Source organism: Pogona vitticeps, chromosome 14 (genome assembly GCF_051106095.1).
Source record: "Pogona vitticeps strain Pit_001003342236 chromosome 14, PviZW2.1, whole genome shotgun sequence".
Lineage (NCBI taxonomy): Eukaryota > Metazoa > Chordata > Lepidosauria > Squamata > Agamidae > Pogona > Pogona vitticeps.
The window spans coordinates 8206576-8222413 of record NC_135796.1 but is presented as its reverse complement, the minus strand read 5'-3'; the positions used below and the strand labels follow the sequence as shown (position 1 = coordinate 8222413).

At 42.7% G+C, this 15838-nt stretch overlaps 1 protein-coding gene across 2 annotated transcripts in view; it reads left to right on the top strand.

Moving 5' to 3' along the window:
- KSR2 (kinase suppressor of ras 2) overlaps window positions 1-15838 on the top strand; it is a 349645-nt gene that overhangs the window by 314795 nt on the left and 19012 nt on the right. For both annotated transcript variants that reach the window (XM_078381644.1, XM_020812104.3), the window contains exon 18: window positions 15559-15688. In XM_078381644.1, coding sequence (XP_078237770.1) covers window positions 15559-15688 — 130 coding nt within the window. The remainder of the gene's footprint in view (window positions 1-15558; window positions 15689-15838) is intronic.

Below are 15838 nucleotides of genomic sequence, written 5' to 3'. Positions count from 1 at the left end.
GATATGCCTGTCATTTACAGAAGTTGAGTGGAAGGAAATGAACTCATGCAAAACTGCATACGGTGCAAAATCTGTAAGGAACGTTCCATCATGGGGTGCTTGATGGCAGCTCACACCAGCTCCACCTTGCATGGCTGAAGGATGGGGAGGGAGCTGTAGTCCACCAACACTTCACATTCCCTACCTCTGCTATGAAAATTTACAGTCGCTCTTAGTTGTGACTTTTGATAAATGATACTAAAGTCCACGCCTGACGGGGAATCATGGTTGCACTGGCCAGAGGCAAACGTCCACTGGCGCTCAATGTGTGGAGCTCAAAATGTAGTTGAGGGTGAAAATATTTTAAATAGTAAATAAAGAAGAAGAAGAACTCATCTTGGCGCTACAAATAAAGGGTATTTTTGCCCAATGACGCTGGTAGGCCCAGAGTGCTAAAGGTGAAGGAAGTGTGGCCATTGGGTGCCCTGGTTTGCAAGAGACATACACATCTGTCAGTACTTTAGAGTTATTGTGTGCATTGCCATCTTGTCCCTAGCTTGTCGGCCAGCTGAATAATTGGCTATTTATGTTGGAGGTCAATATAAGCCAATATGATCATCACGTAGGTAGACCATCCTCATACTCTACCAACATGACCAGCTACCTTCAATCCAGGAACAAGGTAGGCTGAAGGCTGAACAGTCAAGTTGCATGTAGAGGAAGAATTGTATTGGGCAAAGCTTCTTAACACGAAAAAGTTTGGGAATTGTAAGAGAACTGAATTCCACTGCAGTCTTTTCAGTCCTACGTCTCTTGTCCAAATTAATTGTCCTTCTCTGCATCAAAAGAAAATACACATCCTTTTTAAAAATAGTTCCATTGCCCTGTGATGTTATCTTTGCTCAGACATATGGCTGATTGCAGTTTTTATCTGCTGGATTAATTTTCCTGTGTGCCACTAAGATGGGCACCTTGAAGAACAGAGTGTTCAAGTGATTAGCTTAAACTGAGTTCTTATCTGATTATGTGTTTTCTAACCTACCCACCCACCCTGCAAAATGCTGTGTCTGTTTTAAGTGTAACTAACCAAAAGGAGGAGGAGCTGAAAAGTAATAGGAGTTTTATTTTATCAGACTAAGCCCCTACCAAACTTTTTTAATTTGAAAGTTTACATTTAAAAAAACAGTCATTGAATAAAAGGAAGGTAATAGGACCTGGTGATAAAATGGCTTCTTTGAATCTTTTACATACAGTCATGGCCAAAGATATTGGCACCCTTGCAATTCCGTCAGAAAATGCAACCCTTCTCTCAGAAAATTCTTGTAGTTGCAAATGTTTTGGTACTCACATGTCCATTTCTTTGGTTTGCGTTGGAACAACACAAAAACACAGAGAAGAAAAGTCAAATCTGATACAATCACACACAGAAACCCAAAAATACACTGGCCAAAATTATTGGCACCCTGTCTAAAGTGGAAGAAATAATTGCTTTTCAAGCATGTGATGCTCCTTTAATTTGTATTTCGACACACCTGTCACAAGTAAGAGGTGTGGGCAATATAGTAATCACACTTGCAACCAGTTAAGATGGAGAAAAGTGGACTCAACCTTTGTGTTGAGTCCACTTTTCAACAAATTCAAGCTGATCTGTAGACACAGGGCACAACAGTGCCAGCTCTCACTATTCATCGCCATCTGAATGAAAAGGGACCCAGGAGGACACCACTGCTGACACAAAGGCATAAGGAAGCAAGACTGGAGTCTGCCAAAACTTATGTGACAAAACCACAATCGTTCTGGGAGAACATACTGTGGACAGATGAGAAAAAAGTAGAGCTTTTTGGTCAAGGACATCATGGCACTGTTTACAGAAAAAGAAATGGGGCATTCAAAAAAAAAGAACACAGTGCCTATAGTCAAACATGGTGGAGGTTCAAAGATGTTTTGGAGTTGCTTTGCTGCTTCTGGCACTGGATGCCTTGAGTGTGTGAATGGGATCATGAAATCTGATGATTACCAAAGAATTTGGTAACTGAATATTTTACATACAGTCATGGTTTGTATTGGAACAAGCTGTTGGCGTGGGACCAAAACTCCAGAGGCTTAATGAGGATCTGGCCTCAAGAAAACTTCTTAGAGTATGGTTGAATATGAAGCTTGGCAAGGGCACTCTGTTTAAAAGACAAGCCTTGAAACTTAAGGACACTTGTTATACAGAGCCTCCTATCAGACTGCTTCCATTCTTCCCACTTAACTTTAGCAAAGTTAGAGACTTAGAAACTTAGACGTGGAGAGAAAACAATATGAGAGAGTTCTTTGTGATTATAATATAGTCTATTGGTTATGGCTACACATATATACAAGGCAAGATACAATTGGCATAGTAACATTCAGAACAATAACATAGAAGTAAATGACCACCAGACTTACTGCTGAGTGGCAAAGATCTGTTCTGTCTCTGTTACATTTATACACAGAACAACCAATCACATTTCACCATTACATGTGGTCTTGCTTAACAATCAAGCATTACATCATCTTGTTACACCTCTATGCTGTAAGTCATTACATTGGCTTTTACCTTACATTCATGACTCTGCACTTCATTACAATATTAAAATTTAACTCCTTGTTCACCAAAAGAACAAAATCCTGACACTCCTCCTTAAATTTTATATATTGGAGAAACCCATCTGGTTACATACATACACTTGTTTCTTGAATGTCAAGGGTTTAGTGAAAATGTCAGATACATTATTTTCACTGGGACAATATTGTGATTCCACCAACTGACTTTCAACAGCATCTTTCACATTAAAGAATCTTATTCCAATGTGCTTACTTCTTCCTTTAATCCTACATTCACCAGCTAATTGAATGCACGCTGTGTTATCACAGAAAACATATACAGGTAAGTCAATTATTATGTTTACATCTTTTAACAATTGCTTAAACCAAGTGATTTCATTACACAGCTCACTTAAAGCAGCGTACTCAGCCTCTTCAGTACTACTAGCAACAATGGTCTGCTTTTTTGATTTCCAACATACCATAACTTTCAGATTTACTGATAATTAGGTTTACATTAGTTACTTTGAACCTTTGAGGTGGGACACCTTTATTTGATCTCTGAGAACGCCTAGGAATTACTACTTCTTCACTTTGTTCTCGTGACTCACCATATGTTCCATTCTCCTCCTCAGCTTCACTATTTGTTCCATTCTTCTTCTCAGCTTCCATTTTACTTAGGTTCTCCTTTTTAACTTGTTTCTTACTATTTTGATCATTAAATGGTGGCAAAAATACTTCATCATTAGCATGTATACAAGACCAATTCTTGTTCTCACAAAAATTTGCTGATCTACTGATGGTTACATTCCCACACTGGTCACTAAGCCTGTAGCTTTTACACCATTTGATACCCTATAAAAATCAGCCTTTTTTCTTTAGAAGCACAGACAGCTGAATTGTCCCCAGATTCTCCTCCCCCCAGTAGTCAGGGTAAGGGCCAGACTTCAGCAAGGACTTATGACTCAAAGGTCAGAGGATCGCCTGAATGCTGCCCTCAGAAACATCAGATCAGCTAGCCCTGAGTATTGACAGAATGAAAGGCTTTCAGCAGTTCAATGACTGTTTTAATATATAAGCAGCTCCCAGACGGCTGGTAAGCTCATGGAAGCAACAAGTCAATTTCTCTGGCTCGCATCCACGCTCCTGCTCATCTTGGATCTTGTCTTCTGGACCCTCGGCTTTGGACTGTGACTTCTGACTATGGTTTGTGTTTTGGCTCTGGCATTTTGGTATCTGTTTTGCATCTAGTGGACTTCTGACATTGGACTGGTTTATTGGACTCTTGCCTGTTAAAACCCCTGGGACTGTGACAGTCTGAATACTGGTTACATGTCTTTCAAATCTTCTCTCAATCATAGCCACCCATTCCCTGAACGTTTGGAATGCTTCACTTTTATGTTTCAAAGTGAAGACATAAGAGTACCTGGATAAATTGTCTGTTATGGTAAGACAGAACATATTTTCCCCCAGTGACTCTTGGAATGGACCCATTATATCCATGTGCACAAGCTCAAAGCACTTTTTACTTACTCTTCTGCTTTTCTTACTCACAGGGTGTCTCTTTGATTTAGAAGCTTTACAGACATTGCAATCTAGAAATTTATCACAGTTCTTTAAATTTAGATTGCTCACACATTGCTGAGTTTTCCTTAATACTTACAAACTCACATGTCCTAAATCCCTGTTTAAATTATGTATGCATTTGTAATGTGGCATATTATTATTTAATACATTTGCAGAACATGTCCGTTCTTCTGTTTTATCCAAAACATAGAGGTTTCCCTTTAAATGTCCCATTGCAACAAGTACGTTTGCTTTCTCTATTTTGCAAACTCCTCCACTGAACTTAATTGAAAAACCAGCTTGGTCTAAACAAGACACACTTATTAAGTTATGGCTAATCCTAGATACAAACAAATCACTTTCCAAAGTTTCTTTAAGGCTTTTAACATAAACATTACCTGTTCCACATACTTCAATGTTTTTTCCCATCTGCTAAACTTACTTGTCTTTTAGCAAAATGTGTTAACTCTTTAAACCACGTTCTCTGCCTACAAACATGTTGCGTGGCTCCAGAGTCAATTAGCCATATATCATAGTCATTATCAGTAATTACTGACACACAGTTCATTTTACATTGCTCTGAAGTTCTGTTTACTTTCCCATTGCCCTTGGGCTTATCTCTTCTTCGAAAACAGTCTCTAGCCAAATGTCTTTCACTGCCGCAAAGGAAACATTTCTTCTTCTTACAGCCAGGACACTCTCAGTAGGGAAACCAGCAGACATCCTTCTGTTGCTATCATCCTTGGAATTCCCCCATCTGTGTAGATTTGGCACAGACTCGTCCTCTGCCTCTCCTGTCTCCTCCGTTCCTCCTCCAATAGCCACCCTGACAGATATGCCACTGTTATACTATCTGTTGGCAAACTTTCCATACTTATCATGAGCATCTCCCATCTCTCATCCAAACCACTCAGTATAACGTAGCACTTATGGGCCTCCAGGAAATCCATCTCATGCTCCTGTAACTGGAGAAATCACTCACAACACTCCTGGATATAGTTATTTATGCTTTGATCAGGGATCAGCCTCTTTCTATACAGTTTACGTGCGATTAACAACTTGGAACCAGCTATTTGTCTCACATAGACGGCTCTTAACGCCTCCCAGACCTCTTTACTTGTAGTTTTTCCTCTCACATAAGTACGTTGAGAATCATCCAGGCATAATATTATTGTAGACAACGTTCTCTCATCTTTAGCCACATCTTCTTCATCTCGTTGGGCTAGAGGATTAGAAACAATCTGCCATACACTCTCTCTTCTTAAATACATTTCCATATTATAGGCCCATGACATATAATTATGACCATTTAAACGTAATAAAGGAAGGTTACTGGCCTGCTGCATGATGAAGCCCCCTCCTTTGATCTGGTGTCCATCACTCTCAGAATCTGACTCAGCTCCTCCAACTATTGGCTTCTCCTCCATAAATTTGCAGCTTCAAAATGCCTTCTCTTTGGGCCAACAAACGTCTCAGCTTCTCCCTGGATCACCATGTCTCCTGGGCACCACATCTCCCTGGGCTTACCACGTCTCTCTGCATCTCCCTGGGCCCATAACCCTGTTGCAAGGGGCCAAAACTCCAGAGGCTTAATGAGGCTCTGGTATAGTTGAATGTGAAGCTTGGCAAGGGCACTCTGTTTGAAAGACAAGCCTTGAAATTATTATTATTATTATTATTATTATTATTATTATTATTATTATTATTATTATTATTATTATTATTATTATTATTATTATTATTATTATTATTATTATTATTATTATTATTATTATTTTTATTTTTATTTTTATTTTTATTTTTATTTTTATTTTTATTTTTATTTTTATTTTTATTTTTATTTTTATTTATTTATTATTATCCCGCCTATCTAGCCGATCAAGGCCACTCTAGGCGGCTTACAACAAGGGTACAACAATATATATAAAACCAGTTTTACATGGGGAAAATCTATAACGAGATGGAAGAAGTACTAGGGAAAAGAAAGAAAGGAGAGATCAGGAATCAGCTGAGGGGAAGGCCTGCCGAAACATCAATGTTTTTAGTTGATTTTTTAAAATGCCCAGCGAGGGAGCCATGCGGATGTCAGGGGGTAGGTTATTCCAGAGGCGAGGAGCCACCGCCGAGAAGGCCCGGTTTCTTGTCTTCTCCTTCGGCGTTAGGCTCCTCAGCCTCACCTCCCGACTCGCACGAGTGACACAGGTAGATCTTGGTGGGAGTAGGCGTTCCGCCAAGTATCGAGGCCCTAAACCGTTTAGGGCTTTATATGTAAGCATCAACACTTTGAAGTCGATGCAGAAACGGATGGGCAGCCAATGCAATGCGGCCAGAGTGGGCGAAATATGTTGGTATTTTTTCACACCACTGAGAAGTCTGGCCGCTGCATTCTGCACCACCTGAAGTTTCCGCAGCAGCCTCAAAGGCAGCCCCACGTAGAGCGCGTTACAGTGGTCTAATCTTGAGATTACGAGCGCATGCACCAAGGTAGTGAGCGGCCCAACATCAAGATAGGGCCGCAGCTGGGCTATCCGCCTGAGATGGTAGAAGGCGGTTCGGACAACCGATGCCACCTGGGATTCCATGGTAAGCGCCAGGTCCAGATGGATCCCCAAACTGCGGACCCCATCCTTGGCAGTAAGGGTCACCCCCCCCAAAAGAGAGGGAGTTTCCCAGACCCCCAACTGTGGGGGCGCCCACCCTCAGTACCTCTGTCTTGTCCGGGTTCAGCCTCAGCCCGTTCTCCTGCATCCATTGCAGTACGGTCCCCAGGCAGCGCTGGAGGGACAGAATGGCATCTCCTGCTGTAGGTGGAAAGGAGATGTAGAGCTGGGTATCATCAGCGTACTGATGACACCGGGCTCCGCACCCCCTGATGACCCCTCCCAGCGGCCTCATATAGATGTTAAACAGCATTGGGGAGATAATCAACCCCTGTGGAACCCCACAATTGAGACTCCATGGGGGCGGTTCTCCAAGAAGGAACGGAACCAGGCCAAAGCCAGGCCACCTATTCCCAACTCGGAGAGCCTCCCCAGGAGGATACCGTGGTCAATGGTATCAAAGGCTGCTGAGATATCGAGGAGGACCAGCAGGGACACTTTCCCCCGTCGGCCTCCCTCAATAGGTCATCACACAGGGCGACCAATGCCGTTTCCATACCATGGTGTGGCCTGAAACCCGACTGAAATGGATCCAGGGCATCTGTTTCGTCCAGGTGCGCCTGAAGCTGATCGGCCACCACCCTCTCTACCACCTTGCTTAGGAAAGAAACATTGGCGATGGGCCTGTAGTTGCCAATTTTGTCCGGCGCCAAACTTGGTTTCTTCCTAATGGGCCTAATGAGTGTCTCCTTGAGGGTGGATGGAAATCTGCCCTCAAGGAGAGACCCATTAATTATTACAGTGGCCCATTCCATTGTTATAGGCCTGGCTGCTTTGATTAGCCAGGCCGGGCAAGGATCCAGGGAGGAGGTGGTGGCACGACAGCAATCCAGCGCCCTGGCCACAGAGTCGGGCGTTACAGGCTGAAAAGAATCGAAATTCACTGGGTAAGACGGAGCGCTGGACATCTCTGCTCGACTCACTGTTTTTAAAAACGGAGAGAGCTCCCGGCGGATGGCCTCCACTTTAGATTTTTAAAATGCTGCAGATTGGTCCGGTGAAAAACTAGGGGGAGGCCCATCACCCAGACCAATTCCTGATAGGTTGCGCACTATACGGAATAATTCCGCCTGCTAGTTGGATGCTTCGCTTATCCGGTTAGCGAAGTATGTTCGACTGGCAGCCTTTACCCTAGCCAGGTAAAGGTTAGTGGTGACCTTAACTATCCAATTATAATCCGTTGGGTCCTTTCTCCATTTGCGCTCTAGCCATCTCCTGACCCGCTTCAACGCCCGGAGGTCCTGGTTAAACCAGGGTGCCGGGCGGTCTCTGCGGTGGAGAGGGCGTTTGGGTGTGATCGTGTCTACAGCCCTAGCCACAGCGGCAAACCAACTGTCGGTCAGAGCCTTGACAGGAGCGCCAGCCAGGTCAGCTGTAACACCTCTCATGGCATCCTGGAGTCCAATCGGATCCAGTAGTCTTTGAGGGCGGACCATAACAATAGGTCCCTGCTCCCTGCGGGGGGGGGGGAGGGCCATGTTGAGGTTACATTTTATTAGGTGGTTATCCGACCATGACAGAGGGACTGACTCGAGGTCAGTCACCATCGGACCACTCTCTCTCCCATTGGAGGAAAAAAACAGGTCAAGTGTGTGGCCGCCCACGTGGGTGGGGCCGATGACATGTTGGGACATGTTCAAGAAGGCCATGGTCTCCAAGAACTCAAGAGCCAGTCCGGAAGTCTCTGCCCCCACATGCATGTTGAAGTTCCCCAAAACCAACAGCTTCGGGGAACCCAACAATGCCGCGGAGACAAAGTCCACCAGCTCCGGTAGAGAAATGGCTGGGTCGCGGGGAGCACGGTAGCCCAGCAAGATCCCAATACCGTCCCTGGCCCCAATCGACACGTGGAGAGCCTCCAGACCCGGCTTTACCACCGAGGAGCGCCTAGTAACCTCCAAGATGGATTTGTAAACAATGGCGACTCCCCCCCCCGACCCTCCAGTCTACCCTGGTGTTGGACAGCATAACCGGGTGGACAGATGAGTGCTAGGGGTGGACTCCCTTCTCCACCTATCCATGTTTCGGTTATGCATGCCAGGTCTGCATCCTCCTCCAGGATAAGGTCGTGAATTACCTGGCCCTTATCGGATGCAGAACTGGCATTCAACAACACCAGGCGTAGAGTGGAAGGCTGGTTGGTCTGGCTGCCTCGATACTGAGGGTTGGTCACGGTCTCAGAACAATGAACAGCCTTCAGGCATCTGTTCATAGTTCTTCTTACACGAGTAGGGACTGTGCCAACGCCATATCTCCCCCTACCCGTGATCACAGAAATACTTTGGAGTCCCTCGCTGGGAAGGCAGGCCTTCCATTCCATATCAAAGGGGGCGGGAAGGGAGGGGAAGGAGGGGAAGGAGAAAACAGAAGGAGAGGAGAAGAAAAGAATAAAAATAAAATAACTTAATACAAGGAAGAGTGAAAAATAATAAAAAAAACAAAATTAACTTAATACAAACAAATCAAATGACAAAAAGGAAAAAATCAACCATATACAATATAACACTGCTTGTAATAATATACATAAAATAGACCGACATAAATTAAAGAATAATAAAAATAAAAATAAAATATATTCAAAAAAAATCTAATTACAAAGTCACCACACTAATTATCCCCCACACAACTGTCTTTCTCCACCACGTGGCCTTGGCCTTGTTCTTTCTGATGTGACTGAAACTTAAGGACACTTGTTATACAGAGCCTCCTATCAGACTGCTTCCATTCTTCCCACTTAACTTTAGCAAAGTTAGAGACTTAGAAACTTAGACGTGGAGAGAAAACAATATGAGAGAGTTCTTTGTGGTTATAATATAGTATATTGGTTATGGCTACACATATATACAAGGCAAGATACAATTGGCGTAGTAACATTCAGAGCAATAACATAGAAGTAAATGACCACCAGACTTACTGCTGAGAGATAAGATTTGTTCTGTCTCTTACATTTATACACAGAACAACCAGTCACATTTCACCATTACATCTGGTCTTACTTAACAATCAAGCATTACATCATCTTGTTACACCTCTATGCTGTAAGTCATTACATTGGTTTTTACTCTTACATTTGTGACTCTGCACTTCATTACAATATTAAAATTTAACTCCCTGTTCACCAAAAGAACAAAATCCTGACACAAGCATCATATGTTGGAACAAGCATCATATGCCTCCTAAGGAAAGCTCTGCATTTCCTGAGATAAAACTAGGAAAGTGTGAAGGCAAGAGGAGAAGGGGACAACAGAGGACGATATGGTTGGACAATGTCACCGAAGCGACCAACATGAATTTGACCCAACTCCGGGAGCAGGGGAAGACAGGAGGGCCTGTCATGCTCTGGTCCATGGGGTCACAAAGAGTCGGACACGACTAAATGACTAAACAACCACCACCAAATAATTTGGAAACTGAAATCAATTGCTTCCTGTAACCATGAATGAGATATATTCCAGATGTAATAAACCATACATTCAGTTACTGTACTTTTTCCAAAGGGGGTGCTACCAATTATTAAGTTAAGGGTGCCAATAATTTTGGCCAGTGCATTTTTGGGTTTCTGTGTGGGATTGTATCAGATCTGACTTTTCTTCTCTGTGTTTTTGTGTTGTTCCAATGCACACCAAAGAAATGAACATGTGAGTACCAAAACATTTGCAACTGCAACAATTTTCTGAGAGAAGGCTTGCATTTTCTTGCAAAATTGCAAGGGTGCTCATATTTTTGGCCATGACTGTACTTCATGCGATGACTTGATTCCATGATGACTGTACAAAAAAACTTCAAAAGCTTTTCCTGGTGTTTCCTTGGGCCCAAAGCCTTGGAAGTTGCCTCATTTCACATGTTACGCATTAACTGGCTTTCATTTTGCTATTGTTTGAGAGGCAAATGCAGCTTCCAGTTTCCAGTTTAATTGTTTTGAAGGAATATTTGCATGCCTAGCGGGGAAATTGTAGTAGCAAGAAACTGGCATTTCACACAACATATGATTTGATCTTTAGTGACATGAGTAAATTCACACAATTAAGGAGTTTGTCATTTTTTTTTATTTCTGATAATTAGGATATAGCCTCATCCTGTTTCAAGGCAGGCCACTTTAGATGTGGCTCTGCCTCAGTTTAGAAGCTGAGAAGCAGGGGAACTAGGCAGGAGAGGCCCCTTACGTCATCTCGGCATCTTCCTGCAGTCATCATGTACTGTAAGCTAACACATAGGTTTCAGATACATTCTATGCAGAAGTGCTTTCTCGTGCAGGAGGTTTCTTTCATGTGAAAATGTGTAAAGCTGCTGGAGCTCAGACACATTTCCCCGTCTTTTGGATTAGAATACAGCCCTAAGCATATTTCCTCTGCAGTTGTAAGTGTGTGTGAAGATTGCAGACTCTCCAAACATTAACAGTCATTTTCTCTTTTTCCTAAGGAGCGCTAAAAGCATCATGGGTATGTTATAGACTTTACAGACAATTTTCAGAAGCTTTCAGGATTAAGAATGGCTGAATCTATTGATTATAGCTTCCCTTGAGTTTCTCCTTTTTATAATCTTAAATTAAGATCATCCTGGACTTTGACAGTTTTTTTTTCGGTTTTAAAGTTTGGTTAATCCTAAACTTTGAGGGCAGGGGCAAAACCATCTGATGTGGGTTTCCTGTGTTCAAAAACTGTAGTATTTTTAGTGTCTGTTGGAGGGAAGGAAAAGAAAGGAAAACCTGGGTGGTGGACAGAAACGAATGGAGTATCTTCTGAAAAGGCACAGAACAGGAATGTGGTGCAACATTTTGTTGTAGATAGATTCCAGATGTAATCAACCTCTACATGTCTATGTTTAGTCATCCGCTGTTCCTCCTAAGCAAAGCTCTGCATTTCGTGAGATAAAAACTGATCTGAAGTTCTCATTCCATCGGTTAGTACAGCTAGATTCGAGATTAGGCAAGACCATGTTTAAAAGTGAGTGGAGAAATCTTGACTTCATTCAGTGCAGAATGGCAAATGAAGAAATGTGACGACATCAGTAACATGGACAACATGCTCTTTGGGATATTATGAGACAGAGCTCTGGTTTTAATGCCTGAAACTCTGTTGCACAGTTACACAAACAGCATAGCTTTTCAAATAGCATCATAGAATAATTAAGTTGGAACTGTACATATTTCTGGAAGGATGGAGGGCAAGGGCCAACCTGGGAGCCGCCACTGAAAAGGCTTTCTCTCATCATGTCCTCACCAAACAAGCAGGACTGAGAGAAAACCCTCTCTGGAAGTTTTTAGAATCCAGACTAGCTCATGTAGAGAGAGAAACACACAATCCTTCAAACAGACTTGACCCAAGCCACATAGAGCTTTGCAAGTTCCTAATCTAACCCTTTGAATTGGGCTGAGACCTGGACTGGCAACTGCTGATATTGTTGCAGAGGAGCTATGCATTCCCTGTAACCAGCCCCTATCGGCAGCAATTCAAAGCAGGTGGGTGTTTTCCTGCAAAATATAGCTTAATGATATCACCAAGTTGTAGAGCCAGAAAGGACCAAGAGTCTTCGAGTCCATTCTGTTGACAAAGCTGAGCATCTCCCATTAAAGCATCCCCAACCTCTGTTTCAAAAAACTCGAACTGAGGAGAGTCCATCACCGTCTGAGGTAATCCTTTTTTGAACTGTCAAGAATCATTCAATCATAGAATAATTCTGGAAGGGGTCTCTAAGGCCATTGAATCCAACCCTGTGCTCAGTACAGGAATCCAAATCAAAGCAGATCTGACAAGTGGTTGTCAATTTTCTCTTGAATGCCTCTATCGCTGGAGCACTTACCACCGCCTGAGATTATTGGTTCCATTTTTGTATTGCTTTAACAGTTAACATGTTCTTCTTGATATTCAGCTGAAATCTGGCTGCCTGTAACTTGAGCTCATTATTACATGCCCTGTGCTTTGAGATGATTGAGAACAGATCATGCCCTCCTCTGTATCACTATCTGTGAAGGAACTGACAGGGAGACTCAGCTCAATGTCAGTGTTTCACTCCATCTCCTTGCCAGGATACAATAAGCAGCCCAACCCCATCCAGACAAATAGAGAAGAATATCTGCAGCATAGTGTGGAGAAAACCCGGGTAAGGTAGAAATCATGGGAAGAAGAAAATGGACAATGAGGGGCGGAGTTAGAACATGTAAGGGAAGGGATTAAAGGGATAGAGACAGAGCAGGTAGGGAGGAGAGATTCAAGGAAGGAGATAGTTATATAGCAAGAGTGGAGATGCCTGAGGAAAAGGAGATGGATAGTGAAGGAATACCTGTCGACTAAAGAGTGGGTTCATTTCACCAGGGAGTAGGCAGAGAGAAAGTAGCAAATGCGACCCCCTAGAAAGCCACCATATAGGGTGGGGGTGGGGAGATGGAATGGAGAGAACAATTAAAAGAAACGTGGGAGACGAGTGAAGGACGCAGACAGCAGAAGGAGAAGTCATTGGGGAGCTTGTTTGGTGAGGAGGGGGCAGCTAACCAGGATCGCACTATCTTTCAACTATTTTATAATGGTATTATATCTCCCCTTAGTCCTCTCTTCTCAAGGCTAAACATGCCCAGTTCTTTCAGTCTTAGAATCATAGAATCATGAAGTTGGAAGGGGTGTATAAAGCCATCAGGTTCAACTCTGTTCTGTGCAGGAATACAAACCAGAAGATATCTGCCAGTTGGTTGTCAAAGTTTCTCTTGAATGCCTCCAGTGTTGACGCTCTCGCCACCTCTCAAGGTAATTGGTTCAATTGTCATACTACTCAGATAGTTAGGAAGTTTTTCCTGATATTCAGTCGAAACCTGGCTTCCTACTGTATAACTTGAGCCCTTAGAACAATAAAACAATGGAACCAATTAACTCAAGAGCTGGTGAGTGCTCCAACCCTGGAGGCATTCAAGAGAAACTTTGACAACAGCCCGGCATATATCCTTTGATTTGTATTTCTGCATTGAGCAGGGGGTTGGACTTGATGGCCTTATAGGCCCCTTCCAACTTCACTATTCTATGATTCTGTGATTCTGATCTTACATTGAAATCACCCATTATAAGTAACCGAACTCTGGGCAAATTAGATTCTAGCCCTATTATATAATTTTCCAAATCTTCCTGGGCCTGCTTTATATCATTCCAAGAGATAAAAGAGAGGATGTAGACGTTGATCAACAGAAGGGACTTGGCACCAAAATCAGTATAACCAGCCACTGCTTTTTTCTCACAGGGGGGTGCCCACCTAACAGATGCTTGAAGAGTTGTAATTATCAATATTACCAAGCCAACCTTAGGTCTACATTTTCTTTTAGTAGGCTCAGCAGGCATTTCATTTACTAAAACCCAATTAAATAGATTTTTTGGTGCTCCAGATTTCTTGAATAAAAATCACATCAAGTCCAACATGTTGGCATCATTTGGCTTGAACGCCCACCCTGCTATATTCTGTGAGGCAATTTTAAGCTTGTTGTGTGCGTCAACCAAAATTTTGTTCTAAGGGCTGCTCTCAGACATCAGAGAGAGTGCTCTAACTAAGGGGACAGCTTGGTGCAAAATATGTCAGTCGATCACAGTAATACAATTCAGCTCCCATTCTTATTTTGAAAAACACACCCGGATCCTTTTGAGGGGTCAACAGACTCAATTTTAGCTGTTACAACTTGAGGTGTCAGTAGGGGAGCATATTGTCAAAGGTGCAGGTATCTTCTTTGCATCCATTCTTCCCTGGTCATTGGTGTCTTCAAAGGAACAGTAAAAGTATATTTATTTATTTATTTATTTATTCTTTAGCAGTAGAGTACAATGGTGCCTCGCTTAATGATTGTTTCATTAAACAACAAAACCGCTATACAATGACTGTTTTGCGATTGCTTTTGTGATCGCAAAACAATGTTTTAATAGCAAAAATCCGCTTTGCGACAATCGGTTCCCTGCTTCGGGAACCTATTCTTCGCATTACGATGATTTTAAAACAGCTGATCGCCGGCTTCACAATGGCCACCTGCTGTGTAAATTGGCTCCCCACTGTGTTTTTGGACGGATTCCCCGCTATACAGGCACTGAAAATGGCCGCCCCTATGGAGGATCTTCGCTGGACGGTGAGTTTTCAGCCCATTGGAACGCATTGAACAGGTTTTCAATGGGATTTTTTATTTCGCTTAACGAGGATTTTGCTGTGCAGCAATTTCACTGGAACGGATTATCCTTGTTAAGTGAGGCACCACTGTAGTTCGTTCCAAGCATACTGTCACTTTTACTTCGAGTACCAGCTTTCTCACTTATCTGGTTTTGTAGCTCTTCCTGTTGCTACTATTCATCTCACTGTCCCATTCCTGGGATCTTGCATTCTTGCCTGTAGTCCCATAAGAGAGGTTTTATGGTTTTTGTGCTGATGATGCTTGATTGTCTGACTTATCCATTTCTTTCTAATAAGATTGTTGCATGTCACTTAGAGGATTAGGTAAACGAGTTTCAAATAAATATGATTAATAATTATAAATAAACAATAGCCTAAAGAAAGCTCTAAAGATTATTTCAGAAAGAAAGACAATTTTTTGGCGGGAAAAGTGGGCCGTAAATGTTATAAAAATTCTTCTGCTTGGATAGCTTAGTAGTTTACATGTCTAGCTGTGGAGCCAGAGGTCGGGGGTTCAATTCCCCACTATGATTCCTTGACTTGTTGATCCAAAAGGTCCTTCCCAGCTCTGCAAACATTACTTCTTCTTCTTTTTCTTCTTTCTCCTCTTCTTTTTGACATCTCAATGCTAACTCCTGGCACTGCTTTGTCTTAACAGGACTATCTGGTATGAACTACATGCACGGGAATGGCCGTTCAAGACTCAACCAGCTGAGGCAATAATTTGGCAAATGGGCCGGGGAATGAAGCCAAACCTCAGCCAAATTGGCATGGGGAAAGAGATCTCAGTAAGTAGCTTTTGGCAGTGGGAGTTGCAACAGGAAAGTTCAACATTTGCTCATTTCAGTGTCTTTGGGACACTATTAAAGTTGTAATAGGGCAACTAAAATGGTGGATATAGCTGCTGACACAAAGCTTAATATGTAGGTGACCTTGGG